Source organism: Hirundo rustica, chromosome 4 (assembly GCF_015227805.2).
Source record: "Hirundo rustica isolate bHirRus1 chromosome 4, bHirRus1.pri.v3, whole genome shotgun sequence".
In the NCBI taxonomy this organism is placed as follows: domain Eukaryota; kingdom Metazoa; phylum Chordata; class Aves; order Passeriformes; family Hirundinidae; genus Hirundo; species Hirundo rustica.
This window is the reverse complement of record NC_053453.1, coordinates 58289270-58310334: the sequence shown is the minus strand read 5'-3', so window position 1 is coordinate 58310334 and position 21065 is coordinate 58289270. Positions and strand designations below refer to the sequence as shown.

The 21065-nt window shown below is 40.7% G+C and overlaps 1 protein-coding gene across 12 annotated transcripts in view; it reads left to right on the top strand.

Annotated features, from left to right (window-relative positions):
• Nucleotides 1-21065, top strand: part of TBXAS1 (thromboxane A synthase 1) — a 239857-nt gene that overhangs the window by 84401 nt on the left and 134391 nt on the right. For 9 of the 12 annotated variants that reach the window (XM_040062920.1, XM_040062919.2, XM_058420378.1 and 6 more), the window contains one exon: nucleotides 5860-5912. In XM_040062920.1, coding sequence (XP_039918854.1) covers nucleotides 5860-5912 — 53 coding nt within the window. Of the gene's footprint in view, nucleotides 1-5859; nucleotides 5913-8660; nucleotides 8824-9422; nucleotides 9518-21065 lie in introns of all 12 variants that reach the window. The other 3 variants (XM_058420381.1, XM_058420382.1, XM_058420380.1) reach the window with 2 other exon arrangements.

Genomic DNA, 21065 nt, shown 5'->3' with positions numbered 1-21065 from the left:
GGTAGTGCCCTGCCAAAGCTGCCAGGATGGAACGCTGAATGGGCATGAGCAAATTGTATTGTGCCATCTGATCCTTTGGGGTGGTAGGATTGGTTAAGGTGATATCTGGATGCCTTCTTATCCTTTATGTGATATGACTTGAACCCCAGAACCTTTGTCCTCTCTAAGTGGGGAGGTGACAGAAGAAGAGGAGGGCAGTGAAAGGCATGGAATAAGGGCAGAGAGAGAATGGAAGAGCTCATGCAAGAAGGGGGAATATCCATGTTTCAGGACAGGACTAAAACTGTTTCTCTGAAGTGAGACAACAGCTCTTTGTTAAGGACAACAAGGACTAAAGCAGCACACAGAAATAAACCTGCCCACTTAATTTTTATTAAAGATCTGAAAAGGCAGAAGGAAAAAAATTTACAATTTTTTTGGTATTTAGCTCAGGTAATTTTTTTTTTAATTGTGTAATGAGAACACCTTGTCCAAATTTTCATATGCATATTCAATTAGTGTTCAGTTAATTAGCCTTTACAGATGAGATTAACTTAATTACATAACACTAACCTCTCTTAATAACTATTAAGGGTACGAAGGCTGCCTTTAATAAATTTAGAAGGGCTATATGTGTTTTTTAAAATCTGAAATGACACACACATATATTAAACCAAATTACACACAGAGGACAACTATTAAGGGTAATGATCAAAGGAAACAAACTATGTACATAGCTCAGAATCAGGATGCTTAGAAGTTCATGCTGTGTTCCTCCTCTTGTCTGCTGGCATCCTGGTGATTTCACTAGGATTATTACTGGAGATGATGTACAGTCTGGGGTCATTCGGTCATTCATTCAAAGAAGGTTGCAGACTGATACAAGGTTACTTTAATTAAATGTTAGCTTGTGTTAAAAAAATCATTTTGGGTACTAGATTATTAGCAATTTTCTTTTTCAGGTGGTCTAAGGAAAAAAGACATGCAAAAGCCCATTGAATGCTAAAAATCTGATCCATAAATGTTGTTTATTGTCATTATGAACCATAAATAACTGTATAGATTTTTTTTTAATCTCTTGATATGAGGTGTGCACTTGAACAATGATGGTGTGATTATTAATATTACAATGAAACAGAGCATCACATCTGATATGGGGTGATAAAGGTGGAGCCTATGTGGGACTAGTTATAGGATGTGGCATCTCTTTGGCTTCTGAGTCACAAGTCTGAATCCAGGGAATCTTGGTAAAGTGACTGACATCAGATAATATCTGATAGTTTTCAGAAGGGAGCAACAAAAGAAGCTTTTTTCCCCTGACTGTTCTTGCATGGGTAATGTTTTCCACTTGCAGTGAATTTTCATGGGCTCATCACATCCATCTCCACAGACCTCAGTAGCTTTTGTGACATTCAGTACACTACAAAATTCAAGGGCTACCCTCATTGTATTCTCTAGGACCCATTTTGGAGTCCAAATTTTGAGCTACAGTCAGGAGCATGCATCTGCTGGATCCCAGCTTTGTGGCCCCCTTCAAACCATTTTATCTTTTGACCCTGAAGGAGTATTGTGAAGTTCATAAACCACATCATTTGTTTTCCACCTGCAGTAAGCTGAAATGTTCAAAGCATCCTCCATACAATCTGAGTAATTTCCCATTTGCAGCCATGAGTTCTGCAGGTACTGAGCAACTAAAAGGAATAGGTTGGATATGCCTCACGTTGAGCACCCCAAAAATCAAAATGTATTGCTTTTCTCTGAATTACTGCCTCTTTCTGAAAACTTTGGCTAAGTGCCTACAACCATTTTCAGCAAGGAGGGAAGATGACATTGCTGCAGATTTTTTCCTTGCTGTGAGGAACTAGCAAGGTGAATATGCAATGAGGAGGAAACTGCTGGAGTATCTGTATTGGAGTGGCAGAGTCTATTGAAAAAAAGGAAAGGGGATACTTGAACAATTTCAACCCTTTCAAGTATGCAGCTCAAGCAGAAGCGTCAACATTTGGTATCTCAAGAAAAATGGTTGGCAATGACCAGACATTGCTTTTTCTGATGCAGACCCGAATCTTATTCTCTTCCATGGAGTTTGTGCCTGTATCCCTGAGAGCAGGATTTCGTCTTGTGAGTGGTTCCATCCACAGTTGCAGTCGAAGATAGACAGAGGAAGGGGAGAATGCAAATTCCCTGCAGGGAGGCAACCACCAGCCATGCAAACAAAGAACCTCTGGGTGCACAGCAGTCAGCCCACTTGAGCTGCTGTTTCTGTGGTATATTAGATGTTGTAAAATACGCTTTCTTCAGGGGAAGAAGCTTTTCCTACTCCTGCATTATCCTGTTTGATGATGGACTGTCCTCAGGCTGGTATCTCACGGTATGGGCCACATGTGGCAAGTGCCCCTGGCCCAACCATTTTCTGAATTGAAGATGATAGCTCATATTCTGCAGCTTCCAAACTAAGTGAGTTTTTTAAACTTGGAACATTATTGCTAACTATGCTTTTAATTGTTATTACTGAATGTTTAGTGAACAACAGTTCTTCCTGATGCACATGGTTATGCCATAATAGTGGGTGTTGTTCTGCTTTTCTGTTTTTCTAAGAAAATGGAATACGTAGGTTTCCATTTTCCCCTGATTATTCTTTTCCTAATCCCCATGTTGCTTCATTATAATTCTTGGTTTAGGGAGGTTAAAACCACTGGGTACAAGTCAGCAGATGCCATTTCTGAGTTTGAGTGCAGATCACCCAGTGAATAAATATGAGGAAAGGAAGCAAAGATAGGTGGTCTCTACTCCCATTTTCTTGTAAAACAGCAGCTGATTGTGAGCAGCAGGTGCTTGGTTATGTCATAGATACTAAGTACAAGTGCAATTATAAAATGTGGACAAGTCTGAAATAATTGGTTGAGGCAAACCAAACTCAGGAAGTGTAAATAGGTTACCAAAAGGACTTACCAGGCTCGCTGTGCTTCAAACACGACTCAGGTGAGTGGGAGGAGGATGTTTTCAGGGTACCTGTCTGCTGGAGTCCATGTTTGGGGATGATGCTGCAAAACTGGCAGAGCTGCGTGCATGTGGCCTTACCCCCTCACTCTGAGTCCATGCAGGTTCATTGGCTTTCCTCTTGGCTATCAAGAGCAAACACAGGGGACTTTTTATGGCTCCAGCTGAACCTTGGTGTGTAAGGGATACATGCACATGCTCTCTGCCTCGCTGTCAGTCTGGCCACCACAGCTCCAGAGGGTTCTGTGGGTGCTGTTGGCTTATCTTTCCCAGGCCTGCTCCCGTGAGACCTGCTACCAGGTGTGTGCCAGGACAGTGGGTCCCAGGGCTGAACAGTGGAGGCTGGTAGTGGTGAGTATGTGTGAGCGGTGCTGCACAGCAGGAGAAAGTGTCCTGCAGTGTAGAGAATGAAAGCTTCTTTTATTCCTAAGGATGATTTCACACAGTTTTCCCAGCTGCTTTTCAGCTCCTTTTCTTCTTCCATCTTACAGGCTAGTAGTTCTCACTTTAGGGGGAAAAAAAAAAAAAAAAAAAAGTGGTTAATTTTAAGCCAGTGCAATTATTTAGGAGTTCTGGAGGTGGAAAGCCAGTTACTGGTTAACAGACCTCATTTGAAATGCGTTCTGCCTGACCCCCCTACTGTAAGTGAGCCAGAAGCAGTTCTTCCAAGAGGCTGGCTTTCTGGAAGGCTTTTTCACTGAATCATTTAAAGCCTAGGCTTCTTGAAAATGTTAATATCCTGCTGGCTCACTGGAATGCAGCTGGTGGGTACGGCAAGTGCAATACCTATGTGCGTGCCTGCAATCCGAAGCACAAGTGAGCAGGCAGGGTTCGGGCTGCAGTGTGGGTGTCCTTGCTGAAGGCTCGGGCTGGGCGGGAAGTGGGCTGGAGAGCAGACCTGATTTGGCATCATCCCACGGGACTGAAGTTCTCTGCCCTGCCCTGCCCTGCCCTGCCCAGCCAGGGCAGCTGTGACCCAGCAGCGCGTCGCGCCGCCGGCGGGACTGTGCCCCGTGACCTGAGCCGTGCCCAGCGCGGCGCTGGTGCCGCAGCGCGGCCGAAGTGTCACCTGTGTTTGAGCAGCTCGGGGCTGCTCTCCTGGGCACAGCGTGGTCAGAGTGCCCCTGGGCTGAGCCTGCTGTACCAGCCTTAGACAGCCGCCTGGAGAGCAGCGCTGGGGGAAGCTGACCCCAGGATACCCCCCTGCGGCAGTAGACAGCCTTTATAACGCTGTAAAATCATAACAATTGCAGGCTGAACCCTTGCAAAGGCTGAAGCATCTCTGTAGCAAAAACGCCAGTCGGTGTGAATGTGTATGTTCCTTTTCCTCTCCCACGGTGTCTGCAGGCAAAAGCCTTTCTGAGTTAGCTGTAGAATTTGTGGTATTACAAAGGCTTTGTCCACCTTAGCTTCTGTGCGCTAATGGATGAGGCTTTTCTTCTTACCTTAGTAGTGAACAGTTTTCCAGGGGAGACTATATATTCTTTGCAGGCAATATGCATTCTCCTCCGGCTGTCATCTAATCCACCTCTTTCATAATTTTATCTGTAGTGTGTTTTCTTACATATCACTCCCTGTTTTTTGTAGCTAAAGGAAAACCTAGAGTTCTTGCCTTGAACTAGAGACATATTGTCCTGCAGAATAGAAGTATTATAAGTCCAGGATTAAAAAAAAAAAAAAAGAAAAAAAGAAAAAAAATCACAACTGTAGTATAACAATGACAGAAACAATTGAGGGACTCTATGAGAGGAGGACTGTAGGTCATGGCAAGTTTGGACAATAAGATAGCCCCCAAGGGTAGTAAATCAGATCATTACTTTTGGTTACCAGTTTTTCTTTTGTTTAGTGTGGTAAAATACTCTCAAAGCATACATGCATTACATGGGCTTGTTTATTTATGTCAGCAGTAGATGTATTTACAGTAGTTTGTATTATTCTAGCTAATATTCTGTGGTACGTTGTAAAAACTAAGGAAGATTCAATATGAGATATAAGTATTCTACTTTGTTAGTGAATTCTCTCAAAAGAATGAAAATAGATCATGATATTCTGTCTTCCATTAATAAAAATGCAGATTAATGCAATAAAATGTGTTACTTTTTCCATAGACAAGTGGCAAACACAATGGAGCACGGTCCTCAAATATTGCAGTTTTGTTAAAACAGATTTTTTAATCATTCACTTTTGGGAATATATTTCGCACACCTTCTTTAGATTGATCAATTTGAATTCATTCAAGACACTAACAATTGAGTATAGTGGCAGGTTTATTTAGATAAATGGATATCAATTTTCATCAATTATGAAAATGAAGGACAATAAAAGTACTAGAAATCTAAAAAATAAATCTGCTTACTATTCTGCGGAGTGTACCAGCTGACTGCCTTGTGCTAAACTCTGAGTTGGCAGGTTTGGGGGTTTTTTTAATAATCAGACTAAAACCAAAACAATATGACCTTGCCATATTCTCTGTGCTTCCCTTTTGTGTAGTAAGTCATATACTTATCCTCTTATTAATTTCTCTGTTTTCATTTTATTTGCGTATCTGAAAAAACTGAGTCAGAACCAAAATGATGAAGTTAGTTTAAAGATATGAAATCATGAAACGGTAACAAATTTTGTAGGATAAAACATTGATGAAAACATGTTTCATGGATGTCCAGATCTTTTTTGGGGGATAGGATTTTTTTTTTTCCAGTCATCCTTTCTAGACTCTATTTTTGTCACGTATGAACAGTATTAGAAAGGTGAGGTTATGAGTTAATACCATGGTTCTCCTGGCTGAGGTTCAAAGCTTTGTGTAAGGGGTAGAAACTGTGTGTAATAGAGCTTCTTCTAAGCACTTCTCTAAAACACTGTGTTATTTTTCTTTTTTTCCAGGGATTTTGGGAAAGCCACACAAAACTCATAACAGAGTATGGACCTGTTTGTGGGTAAGCTTAGCAGTACTATCAGTTTTCTTCTTTCTGGCTCTTGCTCTTTGAGTTTGTTGGGTGGGAAAGGAGAAAATACCAAGATAATGCAGAGTGTAGTGTTTCACTTTGGGGGACAGAGATGGAGGTGGTTTGATTACATGTAGCAAATACTCTTGGCTTATTTTAGTTCAGCATTTGGCATTGAACTTCATTTTTCTCTCTCTTATTTTAATTATTCACATAAAGTTTAGTCCTTTTCAGAACTGTACAAAGCTACCAGCCTTCAGTATTCTCTTTTCATCTGCATATTCTTTATACTTACAGTGAACAGTGGAAATAATAAATTGTCATCTTAAAAACCCCTCAGTTTATGAAATAGTATGAATTTGGTTCAGCTGTTACTATCTATATTTATGCAAAATTCCTAAGCTTAAAATACAATGAAGTACAGATTAGAAATGAGGCATCCCTCTTTCTATAGCTCAGCTGTGCTATCTTAGTAATTTATTAGAAGTAAAGAGGGTTTAAGCAATACCTCTCTTTGTAGAAGTCCTTCCACTTTTCTGTGAATGTCATTTCTGCTCCAAGAACTATTTACTTTCAGTTGTCATCATTTTAAGTGGAAATGCAGTTGTCCTGTGGTATCCTCTATTGTTGTGGTCAGTTGGTGTTTGTAGCATAACTATTACTTCCATATGTAAGTATCAGGCAATATCCACAAATTATGAAAATGTCGAATTTTTTTCCCATTGTCTGCAAGGAGTTTGGGATACTTGTAAGAGAGCACATAAGAATGTCTCTGTGTATGCATATTTGTTTACAAAGGATACCAATATGACCTGTATGCTCTTCCAGTGAAAAAGTTCTAGCAAAAAGAAGTCAGGCTCAGGCATTTGATGCTCCAGTCACAGTCACCTTGTGGCATTTATGCTCAGCCCTAAGGACAAAGTGCTGCAAGAAGTGATGGAAATAATGAATTCCAAGGGTTAGGTACTTGTCTAGGAGGAAATAATACAGTGTCTTGGCTGGCCAGGAATACAAAAAGATATTCATTAATGCTGCGGCAATTTATATGTTGTGTAACAAATGGAAAGTGACTGAGGCTTATTATTTCTGTGACCTTTGGTGTGATGCTCTTAAATGACAATAATGTAAGAACACTGGCATTTATTCCTCAGTATACTTCCCTCCTTATTAATATCATGCTTATTTTTTTTTTTTTTGTTTCCTAAGCTGAATTTGAGACAAGTTGCTATTTAGTCATCTGTCTGCTCACTCAGCCAGGCAAGGCGATGTCTTTGGAGAGATGTATAATTACAGTGTGTGAGCAGATAGAAAGTTTCATTTCTCCAATCTACTAAAGACCATTAGGGAATGAAATCTCTGTGAGACTTGCATGGACTGCAAAGCTGGATGATGGTGTCGTGGTCAGCCAGGATAATTCTGCCTCTTTGGGATTCTCTAGGTAGGAGGAGTGAGCATAGGTGTACTTCATTTACTGCATGCATGGAAAACTCAATTTTTGAGGGATCTAGGAGGCTGACAGAGAAAAAAAAAATCTGCTAGGGAGAGGCAGGCCCCTCTAGGAATCCCTTCCGTGTTATTATAATTTGGAAGATTAAAAAGACTGATTTTCAGTCAGAGCTATGGGGAAAGGAATAACAGTCCTTTACTAGTAAATATAACAGGACAGACAAACATCAACAGCAATTATAATAATAATAAAACAGAACCAAGAATCCCGAGGGGCTTTGTCTCACGAGTCCCAGGCAGTCTGATCTCCTGGGACCCAAAAGAGCCCCGGTGGAAGCTCCGGGGCTGATGGCTGGAAACGGTGGGCTGTCCCCAGCAGGCAGGGGGGTGCCCTGGCAGGCAAAGTGAGCAGTGCGGAAAGAAGCCACGGCGGCTGGACCCGGGCTGACCCAAAATCCAGCAGGGCAGGTGAAAAAAACTCCGAATTCCTGGGCACTCCAACAGACGATAGAATTCTCAGGACCGAACCCCTCTGTTAACCGTGGAATCCACGCAGCTACCAGTCGACCGACTGTCCTCCCCCTACCCCAGCCCACGCTACGGCTAAGGCAGGGGAAAAACATTTTACATTTCACTATATCTAGAAAACAAAATTGTGCTAACCCATGATAGAATTAAATCTCTGTGAGACTTGCATGCACTGCAAAGCTGGATGATGGTGTCGTGGTCAGCCAGGGTAATTCTGCCTCTTTGGGATTCTCTAGGTAGGAAGAGTGAGCATAGGTGTACTTTATTTACTGCATGCATGGAAAACTCAATTTTTGAGGGATCTAGGAGGCTGATAGAGGAAAAAAAAAAAGCTTTTTTTTTCATGTCTCCCTGGAAAACAAAGCTGGATGAAAACAATGCTGTGTTTGAGGTAAGGTCTATTTGTGGTTGAAGGAGGATGCTTTAAAACCTGGCTTGCAAGCTGCTGTTCAATAGGTGAGATATGTGTCAGGGGGTATTTATCACAATCCTGTCAATTAAAGAAATTCATTCTCCTTATCTATAAGTCTTCAGTGTGAATCTTTCTGTGGTTCCTTTAAATAGGCAAATAAATGGTAGGTGTGTTTATGTGTATATTCCCAGCAAAATATTGGATCTGGCAGATGGAAGAAGATGTGGCATTTTTCTTTTCCCAGATTGAAAACTGCTTTCCAATAAGCATAAAGAGCAATGATCTTTATTTCTACAGTGGTGAAGTGAGTTGAATACAAATCTTTGGAACTGAAGCCTTTTTTTCTTCCTAAGGTCACTTGAATAGTCTGAATGATACCATCACAACAGTTTTCTTTTGTGTGTGAATTGGTTTCCTTGACAACAGGATGTCAAATCAACTTTTCAGCTTTAATCAAGTCAAAACAATATATCCCTTCCATTCCAAAAGGCCTCAAGTCGGAGAGAATTATTTCAAGTAAGGCTTTTGTAGGTCACAAAAGCTTTTTTTCCCCCCTTTGCTCCTGTGTGCAAATCCAAAGGAGAGGTGATGGTGCTGATATTTTATAAAAAGAAACAATGCAAATAGTCGTTGGTTGTGAGTTTCTGCTGTGAAAACTGTTTGTTTTCATACAGAGGTGGCCCAAGATGGAGGCCAAGGCAGAAACAAACATCTCTGGTTTGGTGCAAAAGCAGAGATGGAGCATTTCTATTCAATAGAATATTGAATCCAAGCCACCGATGTGACTTTTGAAGAGATGCTGCAACAGAGTGGAAATCTTTGATTTAGCTGTAATTTGGAGTACCTTCTATGAAAATGATTCCTCTCAAATACATGTGCTATTTCTCCATAACAAAAATGAAGTTGAAAACAATTCTATTTGGAAAACAGTGTACTAATATATGTTAAGATTTGCCTTGAATATTCCCTTATTCACTTAAGAGTTCTGCAGGACAGTAGCCCTGTTTGCTGTGGAAATTAGTGATTTATGCCACTCATTTTTTTGATGAATATCAAAATGCTATATTACTTTATTTTCACCTCCACCAGACCCGGCTGTTCCATTTCAATTGCAGGTTAATGTCTGCTGATTGGAAATAGGTGATGAAACCAGACAGAGAAATAAAGAGGACAACATATTTTATGGAATCAGAAAAGCATCTTCTACAATGTGAGACCAAGTTAGATTTACTTTCCATATGCACTTAATATGCGTTTGACTGCTCTGCTGCAATGGCATGATTATGGCTTTACAGAACTGTAAGCACACATGGTTGATTTAAAGAAATCTGCCAAAATAAGTAAAATATTCTTGGCCCAACAACATCATACCAGTGATTACAGAAAATATGACACAGCCCCTAGTGGGCAGTTGATTGCTCTGGGACGAAGGAACTTATCCTGTCTTTGACTGTAACAATGCATTTGAACGTGGGGAAAAGTGTACAAGACTATAACATAGACCTCACTGTGTATAATCAAGGGGTGAGAACAGGTTAAAATTCAGTGCAATTTGTGGCATGACACTCTTTCTCCATGTTGTGTTGCATCTGAAATAACTTGCAGCAGGTCAAATCCTATTCTTACTCTGCCTTGACTTGAACACTCAATTTCAACCTGCTGTGAGATGTCTGAAGATGTCTGTAGTAGAAGCTCTGGTTTGTTGCTGTGGGGCCTTGGGACTTTCCCCTTTCCTGGATGGAAGAGGGACATGTGTTTCTGGGATTTGGGCATGTGGAGTTTTTAGTCAAAGCCTTTTTCCGTCCTTCTGCTGTCATCAAGTACCTTGGGACGAATCTAAGGTGGATAGGGTAGGATCTCCTCTTGCAGGGAGCAGCTGATGTCTTCATCGTGGGCTAAATTTAACTGAAGAAGCAATGTATTTATTGCTATTTTAATTTCAAAAAGTTTTTTAACATCTCTATTTCTAACCTTATTCTGCTTTCTGTGGGAAAAGTAATTCCAGAAAAAGTATTCTCATCCTTGTTTCTGAAGGCTCATGTAAAGAAATAATTCAGTTTTATGAAAAAAATTCTTATCCTGTTTGATTTCCTCTTTTGCACTGGGCGGGGGGGGGGGGGGGGCTTCTAATGGACTTGCTGCCTCTCCTGTGCTACTTCCTTTAGTTTGAGATTTTAAAGAATTTACTTTTTATATTTCAGCTAGAGGAAATCATACCTGGAAAGCGACAGGGAAAAACAAGCTTCCTGTTACTGTTTTATAGATCCTCATAATCTCATGTAACCTGATAGGGAATTTTGGTAGCCTCAGTTGCCTGGATTTTTGTTTTCTTAAAGGGCAGTATATTTTTTTGGCTGGTGTCAGATCTTTAATATTTCTTCAAGATTTATTTTCTTCTCACTGCTTTCTCCTTTATGTGTTGTGATAAGGTTCTTCGACTCTACAAGATTGTTGACCAGCCCCCAGAACTGCTGATGTGGGTTAGTTATCTCTTTCTTCCATTAACTATCTGCAAATTGTACAGTATAGCAGAACCCCTAACTTTGAGCACATGAGTAATCACATTAAAGTCAATGGTATTACTTAACATGCTTCAGGTTAACCAGAAGCCTGTCTACCTTGCTGAATCAGGGCCATAAAAAGACAATTGCATTTGTGCCTTAGAAATATTTTTAGTGCTGTTGGTACACATAAACACCTAGTTCTATTGTACCTGGAATAAGTTAACAGGGAGAAAAAAATTTCTTCTCCCTCTCCACCCTCTCTTTTGATAGCACTTTGTATGTAGACAATTTAGTTGCTGTTCTGTGAAATGTTAGCCATTCCATCTGAAATAGAAAACATTATTGCGCGAACGACCAGAACAGTGGGACAATCTTAATGTTTTTAAGTTAAAATTTCAGGTGCCTTTTTAAATTATTATCACTATGAGAGTTTGTTGATAGTAACTTAGTTTTTAAAAGTTGTCTTTTAAAACAGAGTTGAAAGCCAAAAATTCTCCTGGCAGAACCTCCGTAGCAGAATTCATGGCACAATGTTACATCTCCATCTGAATCCCCACACTCAACTGTAATTAGGTACTGGTTATAGCTGGCTCCAGTGGTTAAATCAAGCTGCTGTAACAAGTCCTGTGTGTTACTTTTGGGTACATTATCATTATCAGTTTTTCCTCTTGTCACTAGAGTTAATTGGTTTTAAAAACATAGCCTTCTGTGGAAATGATGCCTAAAGATTTACCCAAAAGGTGGCATACCACACTGTTCTGAGAGCTGGAAGCTGTGCCACTGTTACAGGTAGAATTGTTTTCGTGGCTGCCTGATCATTATTGGAGTATTTTCCATTCTGCATACACAAATTTATGGGCTGCAGTTTATTGGCAAAATTTATGGTAAATTAGTTGACTAGTTTAATTCTGGCATGTTTCAAATGTTCTTAGGTCTCTGGAACATTGCAAATTGATACCTAGTGTACTAGTAATGTCAAAGGTATTTATCAATGAGTGGTGCATAGCCACAGACAAATCTGCTGTGTGGACTCTGACCTCCCATGAGACCTGTGCAACTTGAGCTTGTGTACTCTGTGATGGTTCTTGATTTGTTAGAATAGCATCTGGCTGCCCCAGTAAGGTTCAGGGATGTTTGTGTCCTGTGCATTCACCAACAGAATTCAAAAGCCCCACCAAAGTGTCACAGTTCCAGCCCTCAGTGCAGGCAAAGCCATTTGGATGGAAATCTTTGGTGCAAGTGGTAATCTTTTCTGTGTGCAAGGCTCTCCCACTCCTCTCTGAGGCTTCAGACATTGTCCTGGGGTGGCTGAGCTGCAGGCATGTGCTCACTATTGCGCTTTTCCCCAAGTTTCTTTCCTCCATCCTATCCCTCCATCACTCTACTGCAGCTGTTCAAGCCAATGTAAGTCAAAGACCTGATGTAATCTTTTACACCTCTGGAAAGAGAGTGTGAAATCCAACTGTATGAGACAGACAGAATTTTATGTGCTTTTGGCAAGGCAACAAACAACTCTGCCTGTCACCTGCACCATGCTCCTTGTGCTTGTTTCTGTGCTCACAGTGTGTGCAAACTGCTGCGATCATAGCTCCAGCCAATTACTCTTTGTTTAGAGGAAAATCTCCTGCTTGGTTTGGCCTCACTGTTGGATTTGGTCAGACATGGTACAGCTTTGTGAGATTGGCCAAAACTGTATCAGCACCTAAGACTGACAATGGAAGCAGCAGCAGGCCCTCGTACCACATCTAAGCATCTGAGGAACCTGATTAAATCTTGCTCTGCTTCTGTGTGTGCATATAGCAGCCTTGGCTAGGAGAAGGTTTCACCTCCATTTTCTCCTGCAGAAGTGTTTCTTTTTGGTTCCTTGCATGCTGGTACTGTGCAGCATTTAGCTGTTGAAGCATAGTCTTTGTGAGCTCTATCCTAGGATTATTTGAAAAGTGAAGTTTCTTTTGAAAATATGCTGTCTGAGGAGTGTTTTACAGCTAATATATAGCACAGGTGATCTTTGATCTCTGCTGCCTGCTTCCTAGCTAATTAATGGTTAAAATGATAGTTTTAAAGGGAGTGAAACTGCTGAACAGATTGCTTCTTCTTATCATATTACACCTGCATAACACAATGTGTCATCCTCGTTCAAGGAAGGGGGAGGAAATATTCTGAGTTACAAAAACTAGTTCCTTAGACTCAATTTCACACTGCTGTACCATCTTCATTGTCTACTGGAGCCTGTATTTGTTAAACTTTTTAACAAACTGCAAAGTTTACCTTGTAATTTCCCCCCGCCCCCCACCCCTTATCACTATTTGGAAAGAAGCAGGTGGAGAGCTTTTAAGAGGCTGAAAAATCTGAGGCATTAGTTCAATCCTCCTAGAAAGCATGGGAAAACAGCAGCGTTGTACATTTTGCTGTGCATATTAAATGCTTTCATTAGAATTTCCTACAGTGCTCCAGAAGTATTGATGCAAACCTAAAGCAGATACATGCAATATGCAATGTTCAGTAGCTATTAATGGTCTCTGACTCCACCCACTACGTATCTGATTATGTACTGGTATTCCCAGTGTCATGCATGGTAATTTTTTTAATACATTTCTTGAATAATTTCCCCTCATTCTGCGTACAGGGAGGCAAATACATCATGCCTTCCAGTGTGTGTGTGTGTGTCCCCTTTCTTGGCAGCCTTTGAAGTAGGTCAATTTTAATGCTCAGGAACTTCTCCAGCCTGCCTTGGTCACTTCACAGGAGAGTCAAATTACTGCCTCTCCAGGTGACTCCCTAATGCCCGTTTCCCTTTCTTTCTGACAGACCAAAGAAATCCAAAAGCAGCTTCTGACTGTTTTGTGACTGTGCTATGAGAAGCACTGAGCAAAAGGGATTTCCCTTTTCCACAGATCCCACACTGGGTCTGGAGAAGGATGCAGAGAAGAAACTGCAGATCAGCAGCCTGTTGTCTGCAAGCCCAGCACAGGCTGGAACACCCATGACTTTGGCCCATTCTCATGCCAACAGCTCGGAGCCCCAGGATGCAGGTGCTGGTTAGACCCTCTATGCCCATGATGGGGAGCCCTTAGAGAGGACCTCATGGGGTCTCTGCCCCTTAGGACACCAAAGCATTGCACAGGAATGGATTTTGGATATCTATTAGTTTCTTAAAAATAGTAGTGTTTTCCTTTGTGAGGAAGACTACACTTTGCCAGGTATCTACAGAGATGTTTCCTATCAACTGCTGTCTTCAATGTCATCGTTCAATTGGTGCCACCACTTTGTTGGTGTTTGTTCTGGTTTTGGTGTTTTCCATCTATGACCTTGACTTGTAGGTTCTGTGTTTATGCTTTTTCATACTTCCCTCCCCCTCTAAATATTTGCTCTGGGATTTTCTTTCCTTTACTTCTCTCCATCCTCTTTAGCTCTATGTATCTTTCCTCCATGTTCCCATTTTTATTTCTCCCTGTTTTTCTTATCCATGTTGAGTTGAAAACAGTAACATGACCTGACAATTTTAATGTCATTCCAAGGTTTTTATGTAATTCCATAAATCGCTTCATTACTTTTTTATTGTTTTGTCATATATAGGTTTTAGTTTTTCCCTCTACCTTATTAGTCTGGGGATCCATTTTAGTTTACTAAGTTTTATTAGTAGAAAGGGGAACAAAATATCTCCTTTTTCTTTGTTGGTTTGGCACCATCCTAAACTTAGCTTTTTTCTCTGTTTGACTACATCTTTTCTTTCCCTGGAGAGTCAACTTTATGTCAGACCTTCTGCTGGCAGCCAACTGGGTATGATTTCATCAGGCAATAGGCAAAAGTGTACCTCACTGCAGAGGGAGAAGCTGTTTTCAGCTGTTACTATGCTCATTTGCTTTTCCTGTCTTGGGCAACATGAGATGAGCTGAGCCACCATTACCCTGGGGATTTTGAATCTTTCTTTCCCTCCTGTAAATTTGGTGGCTAAACCTGAAAGCTGGTCTTTAACGAAGACTTGTTCTAGTCATACCAATAAAATTCTACAAGTATAATTAAAAAGCTGCAGTAATGTCAAAAAACCTCCCATGCAGAGACACAACAGCTCTGCAATGACAGACACTGCATCAGGGAAAAAACTGACCGTGTCCTCCAGCAATTATTGGGGTATACTCCCATAGGAGTTTTTTCTAGCCTAACTTTATTAAGAGTCAAATAATGACTTGTCCCAGGATCTCCTCTCTGCCCCATGCAAACAAGCCTGCAAACAATGGTCTGGGCCTTCAAGCTGTTGTTTACTTCAGCATAGCTACGTTACAGTCATGGAGTCATGGCTATTTGAAGATCTTCACCCAATGTTTAGATCTCTCTCATGTCCTATAACTTCAATTTTTGGATGATGGAACCTACTGACTAAAATTAGGTTTTGTACAGCAAGTTTGAAGACATACCCAGACCTCTTAAAGCAGTTTATAGAAAAAGGAGTGAGTTGGGAGCAATGTTCTGACTCTGGAAGGTCTAGCAGCAGACATTTTATCCCTCAACAATAATCCAGGCTTTTCTGTCAGTGTTGGAATCTATTTTATTGAAAAAAGGTCTTGGCAAGGACACTGGGAATTGATGCAGAGTCTTTCAAAATGACATTATGAGAGGATCTTGGTTCTTTGGGACCTTTTATTGTATGGAACATCTTATGAAATAGTCTGTGTGAAGGGCCAAGGTAAAATGTTACCAAAGCGGCCTAACAATTTTATATGTTCACCGGCTGTCCATTTAGGCCAGTAGGAAATAAGCTATGTTTGGGGCAGGAGAAAGAGAAACTAGGTCTCTAAGTAGAGTACAGAGACAAATGTTAAACTAGGTCACACTGAAATGTAACATCATATAGAAAGGCATTAATTTTTAAATATTAAATTCTATGAAAATAATACAATTTTTTGGTTTTGAAATAAGAAGTATATTTTAAAGTGGGAAGATTATGATTTGAATTACCTGAACTTATTCTTACTGCAGACTCATATTTTCTCCTGTCTCGGTGGCATTTTATTTGCTTTTGTCCTGTAACTAATACTATTGGATTGTCATCAGTAGTGAAGAACAGATGTTTGTGAAACTACCATAAATTTCATTCTGTTCATTTCCTTAGCAAAATATTTAAACAACTACACAATTTGTAAGCTTTGGAGCAGACCCCTTGGATACAGCGCTGTGTTTATACCTCCAATGCTGTGGGCATTGTATTCAGTATATTTCCCAAACTTTGCCTCTTCTGGGCTCACCATTTTGGTTATTGGATTTCCGCAGTCTGCTGTACTCGCACTTTTAGAGGCTGGCACCTCTGAAATCCACAGGCTGTCCCTGCTGCCAGAGGAGCAGAAGCAGTGGATTACACCGAGGTCAGAGGATGAGGGGTGTTGCTGGCAGTGCTGACCCTGCCATGCAGGCAGCATTGCCTATATACTGGCCGGCCTCTGCTAGATTTAAAAGGCTTCAGGTGAGAAGAGCATAATCAATAACTGCAGATATTAAAAATGGTGCCTTCTCATGCTTTTCTACCTTTCCCCCCTTCTTTCTTTGCCTACAGGACACAAAGCATCTGAATCCCCCTGACAATTGCTCATGCATTTACATTTTCATTTGTTTGGTTTATAGCAGGATTGTTCCAGCTTTTGGGAGGGGCAGCTATCAAAGATGTACAGGCACTGCCATTGTGTTTTATTGTTCCAGTCTATTTTTCCCTGTGAATGTAGATGGGAGTTTTTCAGTGGGTTGGTTTTGTGGTTTTTTTACTTTCTCTTTCTTCTAAGAATTCATAACCCTTTTATTGTCAGTCTTCAATCATTTTTGATAGATCAATATATTTACTTCAATGATGGTTCATCCTACAGTTGTGCTTGTATTTTTTTTTTTCTGCTTTGTTTATAGGAGTTATGAATAGATTCAGGGACTGGTTGTAGTCTGCTATACCTCTGTCATTGCATGAGGATCAAGTTGTTCGAAATTGGCCCAATACATTTATATTTAGAAGGAATATGAGGTGTTTACTTTGGTCAGTGTTCAAATCTACTGTTTCCCCCCCTCCTTTTCTAAGTAAACTTTGAGCAATTAGAAAGATTGCTGGTTTTTTTCAGATGTGTTCTTGGAAATCTTAATCATGACTGCTGGTGTTTCGTGTGCATCGAACTGTTTGGAGGCAAGGGCTATAGGAAACTGCCCTAGCAGACTCCAGAGGTCCAGAGGGTTTGGGTAGTAGCATAGCAAGGCAGAATGGTAACATGGACTCAAAAATGAGACAAGTCCATGGGAATCCTGTGGTCTCCAGCCAAGCAGCTATGACTGAGGCAGAGAGGAGAAATTCTTGAGTCTACATCTCACTCTTTTCTGTGGGCAGCCAGATGTGGGCTTGGGACAGCTGTTTAATGTAGATATGAAGAAAGCTCACACATGTGCAGAGCAGTGTCAGTGTGATTTGCTGTGCTCTAGTTGGGGGTCAGTAGAAGGGGCGGGTGAACAGGACTCGCCAGTGAAGGTGAAAGGATCCGGCTGTGGAAGAGAGGGCTACATGTACTATTCCATCCCCAGGGATTTGGGTTGTTCCATGATAAAGTGATGCATATGTCATTTGTTATGTAATTGCCCCCTTTCTCCCACCACAAAGAAGGGAGCAGCAAAGGGAGTGTGTTTGTTACAACTGGTAACACGTAGAACATGGTAAATGGAAAATAGGTCAACTAGGCAGTGCCCTCACTAGTATTACAGTTTGAAACATGATCTGTATCTTATGACTGCACATTAAATATGGCAAAAAAACCCTGAACCTGCTTGGATTTCAGTGAAGTTTAATAATTTAAACCAGGTGAGCATATTAGCTGTTTGTAGGATGTAATCCCCATAGTTGCCGCACCAGAGCCTATACACCCTGGGGTTTGGTACATTCATTCTTAGGCTGAAATAATTTGCCATGTTATGAAAGCTGTGACTCAACTACTCTCAGCAGTGCATTGTCCATTTGTAACAGCAGATTTTCCTGGAAGCCATTACTTTGGAGTGCCATTGTCAGCTGTACACATCACTCCTGCTCTTCTTGTCCTTTGTGGTACAGATTTGCCCATTGTTGTTAGTATGTTAGTGCTAATACACAAGCTATCAGGTTTTTCTGTTCTTTTCTTTCTTTTCTATCTCTGTTGAATTGCAGTTTCCTTTGTTTTCTGTGCGGTGCACTGGAAGAGGTTAGGAAATTTATCATGGTTGTTTTTAATGGGTTTTTAAAGTCCTGCACGACACATATTGAATTGATTCAGGAAAATTTCCTGGAGCTGCAGCATTGTACTATTAAAAATAATTTTATCATTGCAATTTTTTTGGTAAGAAAATACATCTATTTTTCTCCTCCCATCCTGTAACAAAGTCCTGCTTTCTAATGTTTCTGCACGGTCAGATATTAGCCATTTCCCTAGATAATTTAGGTTGGTCATGTCTACTGCTAGCATTTTTATTGTAAAGAATTCTACTAGTGGTTTCATGATAAATGCGTCAAGCATTGGGAAATTACTTTTATTAGTGTACATTTAATAATGCATTAACAAAATAAATGGGTTTGTGTGTGTGTTTAAGAATGTATAGAAAAATATATGCTGCTATAGGTAAAAAATTAATCTTTCCTGTGTGCATTTCGTATGCTGTAGCATAAAAATGTACATTCCCAAGAGCTCAGTAGGTGGTTACTATCTTTTTTTCTTCTTTGTTTAGACATATTTTTTTAGCCAGATTGTGCAAGAGAAGCGAGTCCCAGTGACCATCCCCCTCATGGCCAGTCTGACAAGCCTTTCCTTCCCTGAATAAGGCTGTCCATTGTTGGCTGGGATCTGTGTCTTCATTACACACAAACCAAATTAATGAGTTGCTCGTGGCTTCCCACTTATGAAACCCTGCTTTCCCTTGCTTAAATGTCAGATATTTTCAGGCTAGTAACCATGACCGAGTCATAGTGTCACTTCTTATTCTACAAGACGGCCTACTGCATGTGTAGCTACATGAAATTCAATTTGGGTTACTCATTCCATCATGCTATGTTTATGGTGCAAAAAACCCCCCAGTCTATTGAGTCCTATCTATTACTGAAGAATTAAAATATCTTAATATAAAAACTGTATTATTTCTGAAATGCATGCATCTGCATTAATATAAGCAGAACAAAGGTATTAAGAGGGATGCTGCACAATATAATGTAACTCTCTCATTGATTTAAGATCAAAATGCCAGTAAGAAGGAGTAGACTGAACGAAAATTATGTACATGTTTATTTCAGATACATTCAAAAATAAAATATTGTTTTGTCCACCACTGCTGATCCTATTTACAGGAGACAGATGAGCTGTCTTGCCTATAAAGAAATGAAAGATAAAGTGCAGAATTAAAACAAACAGAAACAGCCTACTGATTTTGAATGTCTTTGTTCTGAATGCTGCTTTTGAAGATATGTATGAGGACGTCTTTTCAGCAGATAGGGATACTCGGTGTGTTCTGAAAGCTTTTTCTTTCCTCCAGGGCTAAAATGGCTAAGCAAAACTGGAGAAGTGAAGAAATCCAGCCGCACTTGAGTTCTGCCCATGATAAGTAAAGCATACATGAGATGGATCCTGCAGATAGGCAGAGTTATGGATGCCTCCTCTATGTATCTTGATTTCAGGTCTCAAGGAGGAAAAAATAAAACAAACCTCAATTTTATCATGGTCAGAAAGGCTTTATGAGAGGCAGCAGTCAGATCACATGGGTTTTGTTTTAGTCACCCTGGAATGTTTGCTTATATGAAGTTTAGTGATGGGTGTGTAGCTATAAACTTAATTACACTTGTGCTTTTATTATAGTCAACCTGCTTTATCGCCTGCTGTATCTTGTGATGTCGTAGTATCACAAATTATATTTAAATCCTTTGACCACCTTCCCGTTTTGTTTTCTCCGTATGGTTGCACATATGCTCTCCTCCTTTTGTCTCCTGTCCCCAGATTTTTCTTGGATCCTTTACTGTGACACGCACATGCTCTCATTTTCTGGGACACTGAGGATCCTACTTGGCCTCATGGACACGTGCTCAGACAGGTCCCCCATACTTTGCCAGAAAGCAGCCCTGCATTGCGTTCCCCTCCTCCACATGTTCTTTCAGCCATATTATTTGATGTAGCATCACAGTTGTATCCCTCATCTGCGACTGTACTGCTCTCTCTCCATTTATCTTGTATGAAATGGCTTTAGCCCTGCCAGGGTAATGCTGCCTGTTGTTTCCCAGAAATTGCTTACCTGTCTGTCAAAGCAAGCTGCTTAGGGCTCCTAACGAGAAGTCAGAATAAGCATTCAGCAGATCCCTATCCCTTCCTTACTTGGGCCAGGGGGAGGGAAGGTGGAAAAAAGATTACTGTTGTTTAGACCAACTGACATTGTATGCTTACTCTCCTCAGCCATCTTGTAAGTTTTTTCTTTTAATTCCTCTGTAATAATAGGTAGCACTGTTGAATATAAATAATAGGCTCATACAAATCCACACAAATGAACACTGTGCTCAAAGTAGCAAGCAAAGTTTGGAGACACAGAAAGTTTACCATCTTCCAGAGGTAGCCTTCCATCAGAATAATATTCCAGTGTTCTGGAAAAAGTAACATGATGGTTTTTCCCTCAGGTCATGGCAAAGGAGTACTTTAGTAGTGAATTAGGTGCAAAGAGCAAGAGATGAGACTGTTCTCATGCTGTATCTCGAAAACCCCCAGAAAGGCCAGGCGCAGAAATATGCTGAAACCCACAGGAAACGCCTGCTGCACCATCACATGAGGTCAGTCAGGCATAGCGCGCTTTAGCCAGCACAGACAAAACAAACTCTGGTGAAAATACCACAGTCTAAACACCAGTAACAAAACACAGACTAATACAGCCCAGCTTGGTGAGAAGCACCATGGGAAAAGATTTAGAAATATTGTTCTGGCACTCTTGCTGTGGTGAAGAGCTCTGAGGACTTTGAGCGTCCCCCGGTCACAATAGTACCACGCACCTACACAGGAGGCGTGACTGGCTTCCTTATTAATATCACAGTACTTCTCATTTCCAGTAGAATCCTGTAAAAGCAGTACCCTATTTACAGCTTTCATTTGGCATTAATGAAGTGGAATACTGATGTAGCTAATCAGCGTTAGCGGTATGATGCAAGCATGCGGGGCGGCAGTGGTAATCATCTTAGCCCAGTTGGCAGGATAAAAATAACCCCTTCCAGCACTGGGAAGCGGCAGCTCCCCAGCTGTGGAG